The following is a 23,919-nucleotide window of genomic DNA, read 5'->3' as shown; positions in this document are numbered from 1 at the left end:
GTGAGAATTTGGAGTGATGGCCAGATGGCAATGAACTCACCCTTCTGCCCATCTGCCTTACAGTGACAAGTGAGCCAGTTCCAACAGCTCTCCTTGCTTCCTTTGCTCTGAGCTCACTCAAGCCCCGAAGGGAAGGCATGCTCTGTCAAGGTTTCCATACTTCTGGTAAGAGCTGAGAAGCACATTTCGCATTTGATTCTCCACCCTTAGCAATTTACTATTGAAATTCTCTCATAATAGTTAACATGGACTTATGTACATTTTCTAGTAATTATCTAACTTAACTTTTCTCTCACGTTAGACATTTCTTCCTATAAATTATGCTTCCCACTGTTCCACTTTAATTCTCATCTAGTTTCCTATATATTTTTATATTCACATAACTATACCCAGGTCCTATATACTGATGACTCTCAAATCTTTTTTTCCAGCTCCGATCTCTCTCTTGATCTTGACACTTCCATATATAACTGGCTACTAAACCACTCAAGCTTGCTGATTCCTAGGTACCTCATAACCAATATGTCAATAACTGAAATCAATACTTACATTCTCAAATTTGCTGTTCTTCTTGTGTTTCCTGTTGGTAAATGAGACTAAGTCCTCCCAGTTGCTTGAGGACCAAACATGGGAGTTATTCTGACTCTTTCCTCTCCTTCCCCACCCATAACCAACCAACCACCAAATTCTGTTGATGACAGCTCCTTTCTTTCCATTTCTCACTATCGTTAGCTTAAACCGTCTTCTTCTCTTATCTGGATTATTGAAATAATCTTAACTGATTGTTCTCCCACCAACCTCACCTCTTCAAGTTAATTCTTCATACTGCTTCCAAAAATATATTTCTAAAAAACAAATTGAATCATGTCAATTGCCTACTTAGGATCCCAAATGACTTCCTTGTCAGTTTCATGATAAAAATCCAAATTATTCTGTATGGCCATAGAACTGATGCTCCCTACCACTGGAACTTCATTGCTCATAACTCTTACACACACACACACACACACACACACACACACCTTTTGCTTTAAATGGTATGGCAGTTCTTCTATTTCTCTACACACTGCAACTCTCTTCTCTCTCTCTCACCTCTCTGCCTTTAAATGTACCATTCTGTCTCTATAGAATGCATGGCCCTGCTGCTTTCCATCAGGAGAGTTCTGTTAGAAAGACAGACTAGGAGACATATTATTTTTACCCCTGTGGACCAAAAATACCTTACACAAATGTCTATTGTATCATTTTTCACACTATATTATAATCCTCTGTTTGCATTTTTTATTTCCCATAGACTATGAGTTCCTTGAAGACAAGAACTATTTCTTTTCATCATTGTATACCTAGGACCATTCCTGGCACAAAATAGATACTCAAAATTGTGTTGAATTCAATTAAATGACCCTTTTGACTCTGTCACTAAGGTTTTTAATGTTCTCAATTATTTTTCTAATAGTTACAGTGGGTATTTCAACAGTTATCTACACTTTCCCAATTGGCATATGTATTTATTAAATAGCTGATTGAAATTAGAGATACAATATGTAGTGGTGAATAGCAGCCAAGTTAACTAACTTATGGAAACACTAAACTTCAGATTTCATATTCCTACCAACCCAAATAACTAATCAAACATATTTTTACAAGGAATATGATATTTTAGAAAATTAGTTTGTTATAGGACATTTCACTACTTTTATATTATTTTTTTAAATAGTAAAAAAAGAACAAGAATATTTATTATTCTAGATTAAGTTTCATGTCTCTATATGACAAATGCAATTCCATGTAATATAAATTTTCTACAGCAATAAAATAAAATGAAAGTGATCAACCATAAGAAAACATGCTTTAGCATTGTTTAAACATGTTTATCACATTTTTTGGCAAACCTATGACAAAACTTTGGAAACATTTTGCACAAACATTGGCTAAATCAACTCAAAAACAGGGAATGTTTAAATGATTTGTAGGTGTGGAGACCACACATCCCAGTTTGGCCAGTGTAGTCCTGGATTTCTCTTGTTGTCTTGGCACAATTGTTAGTAGCAGCACCTAACAACAACAACAAAATATGCCTTCTTCCTTTTTCTTTCAAAGGAAATGCTTTGTTTTAGCTTTATAACCCTATGCAAGTCTTAGGTACCATAAAAGCCTGCTGGTATTACCCAAAAAGATTCAATTATTATTGAAGACTACACAAAACCTCTTCTTAATCATTGTAAACTGTTGGTTATATTCATGGAGAAAATCTCTTAGACAATAATAGGTTTGATTTCAGTGATGTGTTCTCTGTGATGTCAAATTTCATGTTCATGTGGTAATGATTTCATTTTTTCCCTATGTTTTATATCGATTACATGCTGGAGACCGAAGTTATTGTAATCATTATCCCTAAGACCTACACTCATCCCTAAGATCTTAACTTGTCTTTAAATGTATTGTTAGATACAAATTTTATTTGATCTTTAATAAGACTCTCAATTTTATGTTTTCATAATTTCTATTAATATGTCCTTTCCACCCCATTTAAATGGCAATATTGAGCAAAATCAGATCAAACAAGGCATTCTAGGGACAATGGCTTTGGAATTTACTCCCCCTGGTGGTCCAAAGCTCTGTTGCCCTATGATGTTATCAAATATTTTTCCTGGTGTCAGTAATTACCATGTAAAATACATGACAAACAAGTAATGGTTTCCAAGAACATACATGAGATCTCCTCATTACTCAATGAAGAGACTTTCTAAATATTTTGTTCTTTCTAAAGAATTTATTATGTCAACTTACTTGTGTACGCTCATATCCATCCAGAAAAACGTTCAGTTCCTAGATAGTTTATTATAGGGAGCAAATGAAGAAAATATTCTTTTATTCCAAAAACCATTTAAGGTTTCAAATAAATTTCATATAAATTATCTCTTAAGTTCGTCTATCTATTTGAATTGTTCTACAAGTATTTTCAAGATTTGAACCCGGAGACATAAATCAAAATAATATGTGAGAACTCATTGAGTCAAAGAAGGCTCTTATAGTCATAGAATATTGGCATTTTAAAGAGTCTTGGTGATACATACCTCAACCTCTGGACATTAGGGAAAAAAATTGAAACCATTTCATTAGAGTTTAAATTTCCTAAGCCCCAAACTAATGCTCTAGATCAATTCTATTAATTTTTGTTTAAAATAATTTATTCTACTAATTCTTTAATTTAATTCTGTAATAAATGAAAATAGTATAATCAATTGGATCATAAAGAATAGCAGTGTAGATAAGCATATACCATTCACACAATCAATAAACATTTATTGTCATTTAATGATATAGAGATTACACGAGGATAAATAGGTTTGGAGAGTGGAAAGAAAAATTTAGTTTTTGGTATGTTGATAATGAGTAGTCAACGATTCATCTAGAAATGTACAATTGAGCAAGTGATAATAGACCAGTATGTCAGGTAAGAGAACAGATGGAGAGGCAGGGAGGATGAGTTGGTATATGGAGAAAAGTTTAATAGGAATGTGTTAAGAGAAAAATTTGACAGCCTGAAAAGAATCAGGGGTTCAGGAAGGATTTTTTTTCCCATCACATTGTATTTTCTCTTCCTCTCTTCTTCTTCTTTCTCCACCTCCTCTTTTTCTCCCTTTCTTCTGTTTTTCCTTCCTTCCTTTCTTCCATCTTCCTTCTTTCCCTCCTTCCTTCCTTTTTTCTCCTTTCTTTTTATTGTTTGTTTACTTGGGATCACTTGTATATGTTTGCTAGCTCTGGGGAAAAAGCTTACAGCAACATGAGTTTGGTTATTTATGTAAGAGAAAGTTTGAGTAATTATTTAAAATAACTAAAGACCCAATGAGGGATGCACTTAAGTATACAAATGGAGGCGATTTTTATCTTGGACAGGAGGAAGGGCACCTAGTCCTCTGAGTCGAAGGGAAGGAGGTAGTGAACATTGTCAATATAAATATATTTGCTGGTGATGTGATGGAAGGCTGAATGTGTTTCATTTAATAGCCTCTATTTCTTTATTGAAGTTACAGGTGGGATCATCTTCTCAGAGTAAAGAAGAAAGTGGAGGTATAGGAGACATGAGCAAGATAATGAGTGATAGAGAAAGATGACTAGACACATGTAAAAAAATTACTCTGAAAGTCTAGAATCCAGCTGGGTTAGAGACTAGGGATTTAGAATTATATTATATGGGTGGTTGCATTGTGTTCAGCAAGAGCTGTCAGAAGACCACATACAGGAACAGAGAAGGCACATGCGTGCATTGATTTACAGCTAGTATTTTTCAATGTGAAGAGGATCAAGGGAGCAAGAATGTTAAAGTTATTGGCAAGGGTTTTCGGATTCATGGATAAGTAAAGAAGTAAAGAAATAAGTTGGTTGCAAATTAGGACAAAAATGATGGGTCAAGGAACCCAAGCCTCAATTATATCAAGACAGTAGGTATATGAACTAACAAACAATACCATTAGACAGTAAAAATTCAAATACACTTACGAGTTATGATAATGTCTACAGAGTGGATCTAGATATAGGTGGCTGAAAAACATTGGAATTAAAGATTGAAATATATCTATAACCCCACCATCCTCAGATTTATCAAAATGTTCTGATTTGGAAAATTACTTTGCCACTTAAAATAACCACCAAAATAACACTTAAAAGTAATCAAAGAATAGCAGAGAAATCAAAGGATAACAAGTTTTAGAATCTATAGTCCGGGTTTAAGACTCTGTTCTAGCATTTACTAGATACGCGAACGTGAAAACATTAATTAACCTCTCTCAGCTTCCGTTCCTTCATATGTAATAGGAAGAGTAATAAATAATATGCAATAGTCTGATTTAAATAAAATTAGCATACAAATATAAAGGACTAATAGTGCTGATGCATATTAGATAAATCTCATATAATTTTTATGACAATGTCTTTTTAAATCTCATACCTCTTTAGGGTCCTGTTTTCTCTTTTCCTCTTCATACCATGGAAATATACCCAAGAATAGTCCATCTTAAAAAAAAAAAATCTATCCCTTAATTCAATATCCCTCTCTAATGCTGTCCTTGTTTTCTTGTTCCTTCACAACTAAGTTTCTTAAAATAATTATTTTTATTCAGTAATCTTTTCTCTTCTTCCCTTCAATTTGCTATAACCTGATTTTTCTTCCCAACAACCTTACTGCAACTGCTCTCATAATAATATCTTTCCAAATGCTTATTTTGATGGATTCTTCTGATATCTAATGTATGAAGCATTTGACCCTATTGTCTTTCCTGAAATGCTGTTTCTTGCAGTTTTTGTGATAAAATAGCTCCCCCCTGGTTCTTTCTCATGTTGCAGTTCACTGTTTTTTACTTTCTTTTGCTGATTACTCTTCATTCCCTCTAAAGTTGGTGTTCCTGAGATATGTTCTCCTTTAGTCATCTCAGCCACCGCATTGAATTTAAGTACCATTGCTACGCTATGAGTTGGAATCGACTCGATGGCAATGTGTTGCATACTTCTAGATCTATTTCTTTATCTTAGGAAATTCTCTAAAGCTTCAGAAATTCATCCAATACCTATGCATTCGATTAATGTGTTTTCAGCATCTACCACGTGTCAGACACAGGCTGATAGGAGGTGTTGGAAATAGGGCAGTGAACAACACAAATCAATATCCTCGTCCTCATTTTCTTAGATGATTCATTGACATTTCAAGTACAACATGTCTAAAGTTAATCCCACCCCCACCTTCTGCAATCTGTTCCTTCTCTTGTATTTTATATCCTAGTAAATAATTCTATCCACTCAGGAATCTAAATCAGAATTCTGAGGGTAATTCTATACCATTTTCTTTTCCTTATCTCTCTCATAACCATTAAGTCCATCCATTTCACGTGTTAGTATCTCTTCAAATCCAGTCCTTCTTTTCCATCCACAAGTATACTTCAGGATCACCAAAAAAAAAAAAAAAAATTGCTGTAGAGTCAAATACAACTCATAGTAACCCTATAGGACAGAGTAGAACTGCCCCATAGGGCTTCCAAGGAAGGCTGGTGGACTCAAACTGCTGACCTTTTGGTTAGCAACTGTAGCGCTTAACCACTATGCCACCAGGGCTCCTCAGGATCACCAGGGCTACATCAAGTTTTGTTTTACCTCAAAATAGTCCTCCACACTGCTTCTGAGTTTGTATTTCTAAAATATATATTTTTATCATACTACCCCACTGCAAAAACTTTTTTTAATGGCTTCCAATTTCTAAGAAGCAATCCTTGGGTGGTGCAAATTGTTAAGGCACTCAGCAGCTAACTAAAATGTTAGAGGTTCAAGTTCACCCAGAAATGCCTCAGAAAAAGGTCTGGCAATCTACTTTCAAAGAATAAACACTTGAAAACCCTATTGAGCACAGTTCTACTCTGACACACATGGACCACCATGAGTTGGAATTGACTTGACAGCAACTTTTTTATCTTCTAAGAAAAAGTCCAAGTCCAAGTACTTTCCCATTTTATGTAAGGTTCATGGTTTTGCCTTCTAGCATCATCTTCCCTAACCTTCAGTTCTTTCTATGACACCATTAAATAACTCACATATTCATTCATGAATGCTCCATGTTTTATATGCCTGTGCCTTTTTGCTTGGTTTTCATTTGCTTAAGATGCCCTTTCACCTTCTTTACCAAGCTGACATATAATTTATCAAGACTTATCATAGGCCTTGGAGCCCTGGTGGCACAGTGGTTATGAGTTTGGCTGCTAACCAAAAGGTCAGAAGTTCGAACCCAGCAGTTGCTCCTTGGAAACCCTATGGGGCAGCTCTACGCTGTCCTTATAAGGTAGCTATGAGTTGTAATCAACTCAACAGCAATTTTTTGTGTTTTTTTTCCTCTCTCCCTTTTTTTTTTCTTTTTTTTTTAACCATAGGCCTCACTTTCCTTGCAAAGCATTCCCTACCCCTGCCTTCAGGCTCCAACAGCATTTGCTACATTATGTTCTTTAAATAGAAATCTCATGCTATTAACATGTTCTCTGCCATTTGATGCTGAGCAATGACTCTGTCTCATTATTTTCCACTCTTCCTTCTATCTATTTGTAGTTTATATTACCTTTTATTTGATTTGATGCTAGACCCTAGAGTAATGAAGGAGTGAGATTTTAGAAGGCTGGAACTTAATTGTAAGTCTAAAAGTTCTGCTTAAACATTGTGCTTAATCACAAAGCAGATAAAGGGTCTAATCTAATTCAGAAATGCAAAATATTCAGTCTCATATTACTATGTAAATAATGTGTCCAAATCAATTGAAAGCCAAATTAAATCATTTTAACTAGGCCCTAAAGACAAGCACACAAATAGGCAATGTAATGGTATAGCTGTGTAGTTAGTTATAACGTAGTCGCCCACATGACTCAGAATATACTTATACTATTTATCAGAACGCTCAGAGAGATCCCACATACTCCCAGGTATGTTCTCTGGATCTTAATTTGAGAAGCATTGTGCTTGAACAATGTATCCAAAGAACACATTTTATTCATGCAGACACAAGACTATAGGACCAGTTGTTGTAGTTAGGTGCCATCGAGTCGCTTCCGACTCATAGCAACCCTATAGGACTGCCCTATAGCGTTTCCAAGGAGCAGCTGGTGGATTTGAACTACTGACCTTTTTGGTTAGCTGTCGAGCTCTTAACCACTACACCACCAGGTCTCCCTATAGGACCTAGCTGGAATATTGGTATTAAATGTTTGTTTATGAAAATTCAGTGGATCCTAAAAACCTGGGGGTCATGCTTGATTTCTCCATCTCCATCATTTTCAGCATCCAATTAATCACTCCCCACCTAAAATAAACCAATACACGTGATACCAAATGCCTAAAATGAGAAATTTTTAATATCGCTTGTACAATATATTATAAAAATAAGAGAACTTGAATTGGGAATATGGAAAAAAAGGGGTATTTGGTCTGTAGTGATAAGAATAAAGCTAAAGAGTTTTAAAGAAGTGTTTTAATTGAAATTCTTACAAAAATCCATGCAATAAGAAAATTAACAAAACTTGAAAAAGCACTCAGTAAAATTCAATATCTTATTCTTACTTTTTATCTTAAATTGTTAGTTTTTAACATAATACTTAATTTTTCTAGTTTACTACTCAGTAATACAAGATATAAAAATTTTAGGAGATTCATTTTGGAATGATGAAACCATATTATTACTATTACCAATATAACTGATGTCAGATGGATCCTGGCTGAAAGCAGAGAATACTAGAAAGATGTTTACCTGTGTTTTATTGACTATGCAAAGGCATTTGACTGTGTGGATCATAACAAATTATGGATAACATTGCAAAGAATAGGAATTCCAGAGCACTTGACTGTGCTCATAAGAAACCAACAGGTAGATCAAGAGGCAATAGTTGGAACAGAACAAGGGGATATGGTGTGGTTTAAAGTCAGGAAAAGTGTGTGTCAGGGTTGTATCCTTTCACCATACTTATTCAATCTGTATGCTGAGCAAATCTGAGAAACTGGATTACATGAAGAAGAACACAGCATAAGGATTGAAGGAAGAATCATTAATACCCTGCATTATGCAGATGACACAACCTTGCTTGCTAAAAGTGAAGAGGACTTGAAGCACTTTCTGATGAAGATCAAAGACCACAACTTTCAGTATGGATTACACCTCAACATGAAGAAAACAGAAATCCCCACAACTGGACCAATAAGCAACATCATGATAAATGGAGAAAAGATGTCAAGGATTTCATTTTACTTGGATCCACAATCAACACCCATGGAAGCAGCAGTCAAGAAATCAAAAGACGCATTGCACTGGGCAAATCTTCTGCAAAACGCCTCTTTAAAGTGTTAAAAAGCAAAGATGTCACCTTGAAGACTAAGGTGTGCCTGACCCAAGTCATGGTGTTTTCAATTGTCTCATATGCATGTGAAAGCTGGACAATGAATAAGGAAGATGGAAGAACTGATGCCTTTGAATTGTGGTGTTGGCAAAGAATATTGAATATACCGTGGACTGCCCAAAGAACAAACATATCTGTCTTGGAAGAAGTACAACCAGAATGCTCCTTGGAAGCAAGAATGGAGAGATCACATCTCACATACTTTGGACATATTATCAGAAGGAATCAATGCCTGGAGAAAGACATCATGTTTGGCAAAGTAGAGGGGCATCGAAAAAGAAGAAGACCCTCAATGAGATGGATTGACACAGTGGCTGCAACAATGGGCTCAAGCATACCAGTGATTGTGAGGATGCGCAGGACCCGGCAGTGTTCCATTCTGTTGTACATAGGGTTGCTATGAGTCAGAACCAATTCTAGGACACCTAACAACAATAACAACAAAGCAACATAACTATTATTATTGATTTAATAATTTAGCACTTAGAAAACAAAAGAGATTTAGCTAAAAAAAAAAACATAGAGACTAATGAGAGTACTATTTTAAAATTTCTAAATGCAAAATAAATATTTAAAAGAAAAAAATAATAATACTTTTTTTAAATAACAGAAAGTATCATTTAGAAAATACAGTAATTCATTAATAATAATAAATAGTATAAAATACTTAAATAATCTGAACAAAAATTCAATTCCTCCAAATTAATTAATTAATTCAACAGATATTTGTAGATTGTCTACTATGGTAAGTACTATTCTAGGCACTGAATTAATTAATAGGTTTAATATCTTGACAATAAAAATTCCAATGATTTTGGGGGGGGGGGGAATTACAAAATGATTCCAGAATTAGTCAGAATAAAGTAAGAAAATGAGATTAGATAAATTTTTATTTTTTTCAAAATAATATTTGCAATGTAAAGTTTACCTGTCAAATATTAAATATTCTGCAAAGCTAGAATAAGTGAATCTGTTTGGCACTGTTATAAATATGAATGGAACAGGAAAGAAATGCTGGAAACAGATACTATTATATTTTTGATAGTACATAATAAAAGAAGCACCACAAATCATTGCATGAAGAATTAGTTAACAAAACAGTTCTGTGATAATTAATTACCTACATTTATGTTGTAGCCCTAGAGCCTGTATGTATAATTTATTTCTTACTTTTTTAAACAACCTAGTTGTCATGGTAAATCACTTAAATCTGTATCTTCTCAGTGACTTCAAATCATTTGTTCTCATGTTTCACAAAACTTCAAATATCAACACATAGCTTCCAAGTTCTTCATCTCCATTCCAATTGGCAGGATGGAGGAAAAAAAAAATAGAAGATTTTATCGGCCTGAACTACAAGTGGCATATATCACTTCTGATCATATCCCGTTGGTTAAAACTCTGCCACAGAGCTACACTGCAAGGGGGACTTGAGTTGTAGTTTTGAGGTATGTCCAAGAATAAGTTGAAAGCTTGCATTTTGGTGAGCATCTAACATTATTGCCATAATGCTTTAGGCAGCCACCACCAACAGATGTGGGGAAAAACAGAGCATATGTTTTTGACTGAGCAGGCTCTGGAGTCAGGCTCCTCCTGTGAGAATCCAAGTGATGTCATTTCCCAATCAGCTCTGCATGTGTAAAACAGGGTAATTTTATACCTACTTTATGGAGTTGGTGATAAGATTAAATGAGATGATAGGTTAATTAAGTTCACAAAAGAATCTGGTACATGGTAACTATTAAATAAATGTTAGTTATCTTTATCAACAATAATTATTATTATCTATCAGAATTGGCATGTGAAATGAAGCCTGGTTCCCATACCTGTCTAGGAGGAAAAAAGTACTGGCAAACAACCTAAATTGCTTCATGAAAAATACCATGCACCATGCAAATTAACTTTTTATGCAGAATATATATGTATATATACTCATACATATAATATATATTTCAATAAAGCTTTTAATTTGAGGTTTAAACAACAAGATAAGAATGTGTGATACAAACAATGCTACTCTAGGCATAGCTATGACTCAAGCAATTTACTGGGATTATCTATATCTATTCATCTCATAAACAATTAGTTAGACATATATGCAAGGTTAATAATCACACCCATGTTCCTCATCCCAATTTAGCAATCTTCTAACCAAACAATCAGTAAGATAGAAGTCAAGTAATCTTCATTACTATGGATTAAACTAAATTGGAGAACCCAGCTTGGGTGCATAGTTAAATTGTTTCCTAATACCTTTGCCACTGAATTGAATTTATCAACAGTGCTATAGACTGTCTCCAAGCGAGCCCTCAGCGGCTGAGTCTGCCATGATAAACCTTACTTGAGAAGTCCAGCTAAAGAGAGGACATATAAGATAACAGTCCATGAATGCTCACCTCTGCTTCTCAATTCTTGGAGTAGACTGACTATACAAGCAGAGATGGTTGAAAAACTACTTTTTCTAACTGTGCCTCAGAAAGGGCAGACCCTCGTGTGTCGTGGCCATAGAAAGTATGGTAGGGGGAGAGAGGGAACAGTTCTTACTAATATGTCCCTGACCCAGTAATATAAATATATGATCTATGTAACCAGTCTCTGAGGAATAAAAAATTTGAGGCTAAACATACATTTTTAGACAATTGCAAGAAATGTGGTAATATTGATGTCTCAGACACATAGACAACATCAAAAAAATTCAGAGCGAGTTTAGTCAATGAAGTCTACTCTTTCAAAAGGAGGAAGTAGAGAAATAGAGAACAAAACAAAACAGATATATGATGAGGGGAAACTGACTTAAATAAATACAAGTAGTCCCTAATTTCAAGATCTATCCTGAAGTACAATGCTGTCAGTTATAGGATAACATCCATATGCCTACAAGGAATAATATGACTACTATTCAAATTTACACACAAACCACTAATGCCAAAGATAAAGAAGTTGAAGATATTTACCAACTTCTGCAGTCTGAAATTGATCAAACATGCAATCAAGATGCATTGATAATTACTGATAATTGGAATGGGAAAGCGGAACACAAAGAAGAAGGATAGGTAGTTGGAAAATATGGCCTTGGTGATAGAAACAATGCAGAGGATCACATGATAGAATTTTGCAAGACCAATGTTTTATTCATGGCAAATACCTTTTTTCAACAACATAAACAGCAACTATGAATGTGGACCTCACCAAATAAAATACACAGGAATCAAATCAACTATATCTGTGGAAAGAGCCTAAGGAGAAGCTCAATGTTATCAGTCAAGACAAGGCCAGAGGCCATGTGTGGAACAGACCATCAATTGTTCATAAGTCCAAATTGAAGCTGAAGGAAATTAAAACATGTCCACAGGAGCCAAAGTACAACTTTGAGTATATCCCACCTGAATTTAGAGACCTTCTCAAGAACAGATTTGATGCATTGAGCATTAAAGATTGAAGACTAGAAGAGTTGTGGGATGTTATCAAGGACATCACACATGAAGAAATCAAAAGGTCATTAAAATGACAGGGAAGAGAGAAAAGACCAAACTTGTGTCAGAAGAGAATCTGAAACTTGCTCTTGAAAGTAGAGTAGATAAAGCGAATGAAGAAATGATGAAGTAAAAGAGCTGAACATATTTCAAAGGGAGGCCTGAGAAGACAAAGTAAAGTATTATAATGAAATGTGCAAAGACCTGGAGTTAGAAAACCAAAAGGGAAGAACACACTTGACATTTCTCAAGCTGAAAGATCTGAACTAAAAATTCAAGCCTTGAGTTACAATGTTGAAGCATTCTATGGGCAAAATATTGAATGATACAGAAAGCATCAAAAGAAGATGGAAGAAATGCACAGAGTCACTGTACCAAAAAAAAATTCGTCAATGTTCAACCATTTCAGGAGGTAGGATATGATCAAGAACTGATGATATTGAAGAAAGAAATGCAAGCTTCACTGAAGGCACTGGCAAAAAACAAGGCTCCAGGAATTGACAGAATAGCAATTGAGATGTTTCAACAAAAGGATGCAATGCTGTAAGTTCCCACTGGTCTATGCCAAGAAATATGGAAAATAGTTACCTACCCAACCAACTGGAGAAATTCCATGTGTGTGCTCATTGCAAAGAAAGGTGATCCAACAGAATGCAGAAACTATCAAAAAATATCATTTAATATCACATGCAAATAAACTTTTGCTAAAGATAATTAAAAAACAGTTTCAGGAGTAACATCAACAGGGAACTGCCAGAAACTCAAGGTGGATTCAGAAGAGGATGGGGAACAAGGGATATCCTTGCTGATGTCAGATGGATCTTCGTTGAAAGCAGAGAGTATCATAAAGATGTTTACCAGTGTTTTATTGACTATGCAAAGACATTCGACTATGTGGATCATATAAAATTATGGATGACACTGCAAAGAATGGGAATTCCAGAATACTTAATTCTGCTCATGCAGAATTTGTACATAGACCAACAGACAGTCATTCAAATAGAACAAGGGGATATTGTATGGTTTAAAAGCAGGAAAGGTGTGTGTCAGGGTTGTATCATTTCACCAAACTTATTCAATCTGTATGCTGAGCAAATAATCTGAGAAGCTAGACTATATGAAGAAGAACGTGGCATCAGGATTGGAGGAAGACTCATTAACAACCTGCATTATGCAGATGACACAACCTGGCTTGCTGAAAGTGAAGAGGACTTGAAGCACTTACTGATGAAGATCAAAGACCACAACCTTCAGTATAGATTACACCTCAACATAAAATGAAAATCCTCACAACTGGACCAATAAGCAACATCTTGATAAACTGAGAAAATGTGGAAGTTGTCATGGATTTCATTTTACTTGAATCCACAATCAACACCCATGGAAGCATCAGTTAAAAAGTCAAACGATGTATTGCATTGGGCAAATCTGCTGCAAAAGACTGCTTTAAAGTGTTAAAAAGCAAATATGTCATCTTGAGGGTTAAGGTGCACCTGACTAAAGCCATGGTATTTTCAGTCACATCATATGCTTGTGAAAGCTGGACAATGAATAAGGAAGACCAAAGAAGAATTGATGCCTTTGAATTATGGTGTTCATGAAGAATATTGAATATACCATTGTCTTAGGCTGGCATCTCTAAAGGAGCAAAACCAGTAAAGTGCATAAATATATATAGAGAGAGATTTATATCAGGGATATGACTCACACGGTTGTAGAGCCTGGAAAGTCCCAAGTCCCTGGGTCAGGCTGGAAGCTTCTCCCGATTGACGTAGCTTCAGGGGCTGGTGAACTCAAGATTGGCAGGTCAGATAGCAGGGCTCTGACTCATAGGCTGCAGAGATGGATGAATCCCAAGATCAGCAGGCAAGGCAGCAGGTAAGCTGCTAGCTCAAGTCCCAAGAACTGGAGGTCAGATGAACAGGAGCCAGCTGCAGGATCCAGAGCAAGCAAAAGCCCACAAGGCTTGTCAGAAAGTCCACCTGTATTGGATGCAGGCCACACCTCCAAGGAAACACTCTCACAACAGATCCCATCATGGAGGTGATCACTTTCCATCAGATCTCATCACAGAAGTGATTACATCATTATATGACTGCCAGACTACACCATAACTGCCAAACTACCGAGAATCATGGCCCAGCCTATTCGACACACAACCTTATTATGGACTGCCAGAAGGATGAACGAATCTGTCTTGGAAGAAGTACAGCCAGAATGCATCTTAGAAGTGAGTATGGAGAGACTTTTTCTCACATTCTTTGGACATGTTATTAAAAGGAACCAGTCCCTGGAAAAGGACATCAAGCTTGGTAAAGTAGAAGGTCACTGAAAAAGGGGAAGACCCTCAATGAGATGGATTTACACAGAGACTGCAATAACGGGCTCAAACATACCAACACTTGTAAGGATGGCACAAGACCAGGCAGTTGCACATAGTTCTGTTGCACATAGGATCATTTGTAAATCTTATAATTAGTAATATGTACTACATATAATGTTGCAGACCATAATTTGATGTTCAAAGATTGAATTTATAAAGATACTGATAATAAAAGGTAATAACAGAGACAACTAAAAAAAAAAAAGTATTCAACTTAGATCAGAATAGACTTACAATGGAATTGTTGGAATAGAATCCTGTCCTAGGTCGAGGACCACCTGTATTACAAAAATTTGAGATGCATACTGTGTCATAAGTTATTTATGAGTCATCTCTTTGACTGCTGTTTGAAAAGCAAACATAATACTAGAAATATATTAACAAGAATAAGATATGAATTAATAAGTATATTGAGCATGCTTCAAACTCATATGACATCACTATATTCAGTTTTGACAAGTAGGTGTAAAATAAACCAAAAGCCAGTTTCTGTAGAGTTGATTCCAACTCATGGCAACCCCAGAGTAGAACTGCACTCCATACAGTTTTCAACGGCTATGATCTTTTGGAAGCAGATTGCAAGGTCTTTCTTCCAAGGCGCCTCTTGGTGGATTTGAAATGTCAAACTTTTGATTAGTAGCTGAGTGCTTAACCATTTGCACCACCCAGGGACTCCAGCTTAAAATAGGACATAGAAAAAATAGAAAGTTTCCATAGGAGATTAACAACCAAAGATATATAAAATATGAGCAGGCAATGTGAAACAACATAACAGCATGCATTTACTTTGAAGCAACTAGATCCAAGTTTAAACCTTAGTCGCAGGACTTTTTAGTTGCAGAACCTTAGCCTGGCTAGTTGCCCTGTCTGAGAAATGAGAGCACCTTCATTTGGTGGTTGTGATAGAACACATTACATCAAGCCTGGTCTCTGTTTACCACTCAAACACAAATCGTTTCTTCTCTCCCTAGGAAATATATTCTTAAAAACTAGAGCTTGCAAGAAAGGAATTAATTTGAAATTGTTTTAAATGAAAAGAGGTTATGTAGCCTGCCCTTCCTTCCAGTGCACAGTTACTCTTAATACCCTGAAGAGCCTCAGCTGGAACAAACAGCCTTAAACTGCATCAATTTTCTTCATCACTTCCTGGGGAATATAATACTAGAATAGACCCTAGGTCCTAGAGTGTCTATACCAAGAAATCATGCAAAATAATAATAAATATGTATGTAAATGAAAAACCTAGCCTGATCTCTTCTGCGGAAATTTTAATCTCAGATGTGTTCTACATGGTCATACAGACTGTGCCGCTATCCATTTATCTTGAGACTGAACCGCCCCAAATATTTTCTGAAATATATTTGTAAATTTAGTGCATTATACACATTAATTCTTTATAAATATTTATTTTATAGCTTTTACAACTGGGACAGTCATATTGCTGTTTGGAATTCAAGTCCCAATTATCAAGTGATTGCTGATAATCCAGAAGGCTTACTCTTCAAATACAAAAGAGACAGAAAAATTCTCAATGTGGACCCCAAGGTAATTTTTCTTTTTCACTTATAAACTCTTCAAAAAAGTATTATATTTCTACCATTATTCAAAAATCTATTAAATATTTGAAACCTTAAGTTTTTTTTTAAATTATAAATGAAAAACTATTTTGAAATCTAAAGCATTTACTGTCTTAAAAAAAAATCCAAATCTTAAAAAATTATCAAGAATCAATAAGAAAGAGTTTTGTGGGAATTTAAACAGAATTCATAAGTAGAAACACTTCTTCATGCCTAGCAGCAGAATTAGATCAGGGATCCAGTTGGTAACATCTATTTGCTCTGATCTTACGAAGGTCTCAGTCACTTTTTGCTCTGAATGGGGAAGTGAACCATTTAGAGAGGGGTACTCTGACCTTAAAACACATTTTATTTAAATATTTTAAAGAGATGTCCTATGATATTTCAAACTTTTTGAGAACAAATATTTACAACTTACATATTTTTAAGACTGCATTTTCATGCATTAATTGATTTTAATCATGACTTGTCATGTCTGAGGATGAAGGTTGAAACTTTGTTTAAAGTCATTATGTTATGAAGTTGTTAAGATTTTCTTCTATTTTAACTCTTGAAAAATATGTTGTGCATATGAGAGTATCAGTCCAAAATCCAAAGCAAAAAAATATATATACTTATAGTGAAAGAAATAAGAATTATGTGATACACCTGGGGTAAGGACAGGAACAGACAAAAGGAAAAGAGGAGTCAGACTCTAAAACTTTTCCTACCAAAATAATTTCTTTCATATTCATTTAGTATAGCTCCTTGCTCATAGAGTGCTCAATAACTATGTGTCCAAAGAATGAATGAATGAAATTCCAAAGCAGGAAATGTATTATCTCTGCAATCAGATTCAGCTGCAGATATTAGAAATCCCCGGATAGTGGCTCAGACAGGATAGAAGCTTCTTCTTCTCCCACATGTGAGTCTTGATATTAGCAGTCTTAAGTTGGTATGGCAGCTCTACAGTCTACTGAGTCCAGATGGACCTCATCATCATAAGCCAAACTGGATTTCCAATCAAAACAACCACATTGCAAACAAAACGCAGAGTAGAGTAAAAGGGCACAAAGAATATGACCTCTTTAGATCAGGGAGCCAGTTGATAATACATCTGTTTGCTCTATTAAGAAAGGTTCCCAAAATCTACCACACAAACGTTTGCTTAGGTTCCATTTTGAGAGCTTAGTCACGTGGTCATATCTAGCTATATGGAAGGCTAGATAATGCAATTGTTAAATTGAAGTGGCCATGTGTCCTGCTAAAAATGAGGGTTCCTGGAAAAAGAGAAAATAGGTTGGGTAGACAACTAGCAGTTTCTGACACAATGCTGTCTCCTTCAAAAGAACATTAAGTTCTCATGTACCTACTAGAAAAATGAGGGGAAAGGACCAGAAAATCTTTACGGCCATATGTACTATGTATCTAGGAATACCAGAGAAGTTTATCAGTACACCTTCTCTCTAGTGGTGGCTCTTTACTTATCATAAATGGGTGTCAACATGTGATCAGTTAAGGCAAAGTACAGAAAGCTTAGTAAAAGGCATTCACAGACTCTTCCTTTTAGAAAGCTAAATTACATACAGGAAAAATGTATAAAATTATTAATAGCTTCATTAAGATGTGCAAATCAGTTTATGAATGACATCACTTCGACTATTTTAGAGCTCTATTTTAACTAATGACATATACATACTACAATAATGTATGTCATGAAGTTTAGATTTTATGGTCTTTGGGGAATCATTATTGAATACAAACTGTTACTTGAACATGGTTCAAATAACTTTAAGTAAAACCTTCAGTTCAAAAATAATCAATCGCGACATTTCAAGGACTTAGTCAACAATGCATTAAAATATAATATTTCCCACTTTTTTTTCATGGAATATTTTTATTATAATTTAAAAGAGTCATGACGGAATTTGAAGGAAAGTTTCTTTCAAATCTTGGAAAAAGAACAAGGACTTAGTTAATGAGTGATAAAGTAAGGAATTATTGGATAAGACAACTGATGATATTTGAATACTTATATTTCTTTAAAAATTATTTTAATTTTACCTTTTTGAAGATAAAAACTAAAATCAGACTCATCAGAAAACATGTGGTTCTCAGTATCAGTAAACCAGGTTGTAGACCTTGCTTTACTGGCTTCATATATTTGAGAAATTCGCTTATCTTCCCTGGACTTTAATGTTCACAATTGGAAAATTATATCTTTTGTTCTTTGTTTCTGACCTCTAGAGTCCCTCTAAAGTCTCAGTTCCAATTCACAGAGATTCTGATTCAACTGGGCCCTGAAATATATATTCTTAATGAGCAACCAATGTGACTCTGTACAGATTGTCCATAAACCACATTTTGAGAAACCTTCGCTATAAGAAGACAAACATCTCTGCCAATTCATCCTCAAACATAAATGAAATAACACTCATATTTTATGGACTGGATATATAATTAGCATGTTCATCTCCTACATAATTTCTTAACTCATTGACCCTCTTCAAAGATCCATGACCCTTTTACTTTTCATACCTCCAACATAATGATTCTTTGACCTTCGTAATAATCAAGAAGTAAGTTCAAATGTATATTTTTAAATCTACAAATGTACAATGATAAGAATTAGATTTTATACTGAATATTATTTCTTAATAAAATTTCTTGAAATTCCTCCTAATATGAACACTACCATATAACTCCACATTAAAATGCTATAAAATATTGTAAAAACAATACAATTCAACTCTATTTTTCTTTTGATTTAAACACTGTCTTTGAAATCTTTGGTGCTTAAGAGGTCAAGATAAATAAAAGGTGGAAACAGTGATAAACAGGATGTTTTCTTTGTACCACATAGATGTAGACTCATAAATTCTAGAGCATGGTTCCCACGAAATACAGTTGTTTGTGAATGGTAATAGGGAGAAAAAAAAGAAAATTGTGCAGGTCTTAGAACAAGTAATATGAGTTCATTAGTTAAGAAATTCCAAACGCAGTAAGAGTTTGGTTGCATTGAAAACAGGGCCACTGGCTTTAACTTTACTGCAGCTGTATAACATCTGGAACAAATAAGGAATGTTTCTATTTCTGAGTGAAGAATGCTTGTCTGAGTGATTCACACCCACCAAAATGTTTCCAGTGTATCATCTTTAGAAGGATTGGGTGGAAGCACTTTGCACTCACTCCCCTACATTATCTGGACAAATGAAAAAAATAGGCATTTTTCTTTTACTTTTAGGAAACATTAACCATGAGAGAGTTTGCTCTGAGTCTTACCCTAACACAGGTGGTCTAAAATCTCCATAGTCTGCTAATAAGGCGAAGGAGAAAGAGATTGAGTAGAATAGTTAAAACAAGAAAATTGTTTCTTAATTATGCCAATTTTTCTCCCTTCTCCTTTTCAATTCACCAAAAGGCCTGTGAGAGCCCATCACCTGGGAAAAATGCCTGGTTAGATAGTACTTGACAAACATTCACTGAATAAATGATGAAATACTCCCTACAAACACACACAAAAACAATGCTACACTAATTAGAAGTTGAGGAGTAGATTGTGCCACTGATACTTGATGCAGCAGGGATGGCAAGAATGACAACAGCCACCTCTACTCTATGTTAATCCAAATAAGTCAGAAAAAATATTGCAGAAATTTATCAGTGGATGCAGCTAGCAAGTCTTATTTTTAGGTTTTTAGAGGTCATTCAGACATCTTTCTTTTGGTCTGTGTTCTCAAGTGAGCTTGTGCAGTCCCAAGAATATGTAATTTAAGCTACCTCAAATTAAGACTGGTGAATTAGAACACGTTTTTGGCTGAAGAAAAAACTGACTCAAATAGGTTAAATTACTTTCTCAAGATCAAGAGTTAATAATTAGTAGAATCTAGCAATGACACTTAACTCAAATATTAAAAGAAGGCATGAAGGACGAAAAGATAAGCAAGACTTCAATCACGTTGCCCTGTAATTGCTTATTGTATATTTAGGGAAATCAGGGCATGTAAAAAATGGAACTGTAATAGAAGACAGAAAGTGATACGTAGCAAAAGAAAGATACGTTTGCAAATTCAGTGGAAGAAGTGATTACTTTTGATCTGGGGACAGGAGCCAGTGGAGAGACGATGGGGGAAGAAACACAGTGGGGGATAATATTAGGTGATAATGTGGATGTGATGTTTTAGCTGGGACTTGAAGGATTAGGAATTGAACTCGTAGAGAGGGAGAGGTGGATAACATCAGCAGGATAATATATTATCAAAGATAAGAGTCATCAGTGTGGAGCAGGCAACAGAAAACCTAAATAGTTCCATTTGTCTTCTGTGTTGGCTTGGAGATGGAGGGGAGTGGGAATTAAGCCTGGAAAGGTCATAAAAAGCCTCAAATTCAGAACTGATAATCATCTTGGAACAGACTTCATAGGAAATGGGGGAATATCCAAGGCTCATGTGCAGGAAAATAACAGGATGAAGGTTATGCTGAGTGTTGTGATTGCTGTTAAATGCCATCAGCTCAGTTCCAACTCATAGCGACCCTACGTACAATAGAATGAAACATTGCCTAGTCCTGCACCATCCTCACAATCTTTGCTATGCTTGAGCCCATCGTTGCAGCCACAGTGTAAATCCATCTCATTTAAGCTCTTCCTTTCTTTCTCTGACCCTCTACTTTACCAAGCATGACAAACTTACAGATGAGTGGTAGCATACTGAGTAGGACAGAATAAAGAGGAAAAACTGGAGAGAATGAGAGCATAACAATAATCCAGGTGAAGAGCAAAGGAGTCTAGAATTAGGGGCCCTGCTGTAGTAAACGCATTTCTGAGTAGGCTTTTAATATCTGCAACTACCTGATCATCCAGGTAAAGAGATTGCTTATCTATCTAAAAAGAGTAGCTAAGAGATCTTCCTACTCACAGGGTTGCTATGAATCAGAATCAGCTCTACAGCACACAATAACAATGTGTGTGAGAGAGAGACAGCGGTGGGAGTGAAGTGAGTGAGAAAGAGAGAGAGATATGTTACTGTTGGATGAGTAAATAAAAAAGATGAACTAGATGGCTGTCTATAAGTCTGTCACCCCTTCATTCTTCCTTCTATCCTCCTCTTCCTCATATGATGTTTAATGAGCACTTGCTGGGCACTGTGAAATATAATAGGTACATCAGAAAGGTGGGGTTCTTACCCTAAAAAGCTTATAGGTTAATTGGTGAATTGGTGGGGAAATATCTGTGCAGAAACGACAAGCTAGAAAGTAACCTGAAGGTATAGAAAAAGCTCTATAAGAATTCAGGGGAGTAGAGGACTTCTGGCAAATTGGCGCTCTAGGCAGAAACACCTCACTGTCCCTCCACAGCAAAGATCTGAAAAACTAAGCCAAACAGAGAACACAGCAATCCTGAGAGGCTAAAACATCAAATGAAGACATAAAGAACTCAGCCAAGCACCAAATGGAGTGAAAAAACTGACAGAGAATGAAAGCAAGGAGAGATTCATGCCGAGGTCCCTTATCAGCTAACGCAGCATGAATCCGCCATCTTGGACTCCTATCAGAGACCAGCAAATAGGGGGTACGAGAAAGCAGCTTCACGGAGCTTCCAGCAGAAGACAAAACAACCAGTAATTTGCGATATATGCTTTCCCACCACCGACCCTTCTTCACCCCCACTCAGCCTCCTCTGCTTCCCGCGGCCACAGTCTCTTGGGCGGGAAGCACCAGCTGCTTGGATTCCACCCGCCTGTACTGGCTGGCTCCCTGAGTGCCATTTGTTAGCTGCTGGTGTTGCTTTTTTCTGCTTCTTTTGATTTCTTCCTTACCTCTCACCACCTCCTCCTCCTCCATTTGATCAAATACCTGGCTCCGTGCGCCAGCTTTGCTTCTTCCTAAGTGGCTGCAGAGCTCCTTTCAAGTGTGGAACTGCTTCCCAGTATGGGCTGCCATGCTGGTGGGATCCTGGGGCTTTTGTTTGTTTGTTTGTTTTGAATTGTTTGTTTGTTTTCTTTTCCTTTTCTTGAGTTAGGAGCCGGTTCAGGCCAGGCAGTGCTACACGGACTGGGACCTACCCCCGCAGCTTGTGCAGACGCGCAGAGGGATCCTTGAGCACATTTCTTTTTCGTGGGTTTTTTCTTGTTTTTTTTTTTTTTTCCTGTTTTTTTGGGAGCTCTTCTTGTTCTTTTTTTTTTTTTTAATTTGTTTTCTTTTCTTTTCCCTCTTTTTCCTTTTGTGTCTTTCTTCATTACTCCATTTCTCATCTCTCTATACCTTTCTTCTCTTCTATACTTGGTGCTGAATACCTCTACACCTTCTAGCCAGACATACTACAACTGAAACACCAGGGAACAACTTCCCCAGACCTCATAGCCACACTGGTGGGATCCCTGGGAGCTTTGCTGTTCTTTTTTCTTTCTAATTTTTATTTATTCATTCTTTTCTTTTTTTTCTTCTTCTTCTCCTTTTTTGTTTTTCTCCATTTCATAGTCTCTCATCTCTCTACTCCAACGGCAATCTCCCCTAGCACTCTTTTTTGTTTCTTTGTATGTTTTTGGCTCCTGTTCCTCTCTCCTCACTCCTATATCCATCTTAGCTCCACACATAAAAATCTCCTCCCTCCATCCTGCCTACCTGCACTGTGCACTTAACATCACACCACCAAGCAGTACAGGCATGGCCTACTGGGACCTTCCCTGCACTGATTACCGACCTACCCTGGTGGTAGTAGAAAGTGCCACAAAAAACCCATCCCAGCAAAGCCTCTTCAGCTAGACCTGCCCTGCTCTACCATATCTGAGTGACTGACCCTGCCAACTGGAGAAGGAGGTGAAAAGTATCGTGCTGACAGACAAGCAAACAACAAAGAACACACAGCCCACCTGCTCAGACATAGCCAAATAAAAAAAAAAGAGGAAGAAATAACCAAATCTACAATTAATAAACGAGGAAAATTACTACTGAATGCCCAAAGACAGCAGACAATATCAAAACATTTACAAAAACAGTACAGGATGGTTCCAGAAGGTGTCCAAAATAAAACACCAGATGAATTTCTGGTAGAAGAAAAGGCACTAGAACTACCTGATAGGGAATTCAAATCCTTAATACTCACATTTATCCATGAGTAGAAGCAAAAAGCAGACAAAAATGAAGGGAAAAAAAGACAAATTCATAGAAAAGGCAGGCAAATTGATGGAAAATACAGACAAAAAAATGGAAGAATTCAGGAAAATAACAAAATGCCAAAATAAATTCACAACTAGAAATTATATAAAAACAACAATTAGAAATCCAAAAGATAAAGAAGATTTCAGAAATGGACAGTGTCATAGAGGGGTGAAGAGCAGATTTGAAACGGTGAAAACAGGATCAGTGGAATTGAAGACAAAAACTTGGATACAATTATGTTCGAGGAAAACTCAGAAAAAAGAACAAAGAAAAATGAAGAGACCCTGAGAGTTATATGGGATACAATCAAAAGCAAAAATCTACGAGTGATTGAAGTTCAAGAACAGGGGGAGAAAACAGAAAACACAGAGAGGATCATTGAAGAACTGCTGACATAAAACTTCCCCAATATCATGAAAGATGAAAAGCTG

General features: G+C 36.0%; 1 protein-coding gene across 3 annotated transcripts in view; it reads left to right on the top strand.

The window, feature by feature from the left end:
• Window positions 1-23,919, top strand: part of CFAP299 (cilia and flagella associated protein 299) — an 807,700-nt gene that overhangs the window by 740,854 nt on the left and 42,927 nt on the right. For all 3 annotated transcript variants that reach the window (XM_023737602.1, XM_004383110.1, XM_004383109.1), the window contains one exon: window positions 16,190-16,319. In XM_023737602.1, coding sequence (XP_023593370.1) covers window positions 16,190-16,319 — 130 coding nt within the window. The remainder of the gene's footprint in view (window positions 1-16,189; window positions 16,320-23,919) is intronic.

This window comes from Trichechus manatus, unplaced genomic scaffold (genome assembly GCF_000243295.1).
Source record: "Trichechus manatus latirostris isolate Lorelei unplaced genomic scaffold, TriManLat1.0 scaffold00105, whole genome shotgun sequence".
Lineage (NCBI taxonomy): Eukaryota > Metazoa > Chordata > Mammalia > Sirenia > Trichechidae > Trichechus > Trichechus manatus.
The sequence above is the reverse complement of the archived record's forward strand: the minus strand, read 5'-3'. Positions and strand labels throughout refer to the sequence as shown.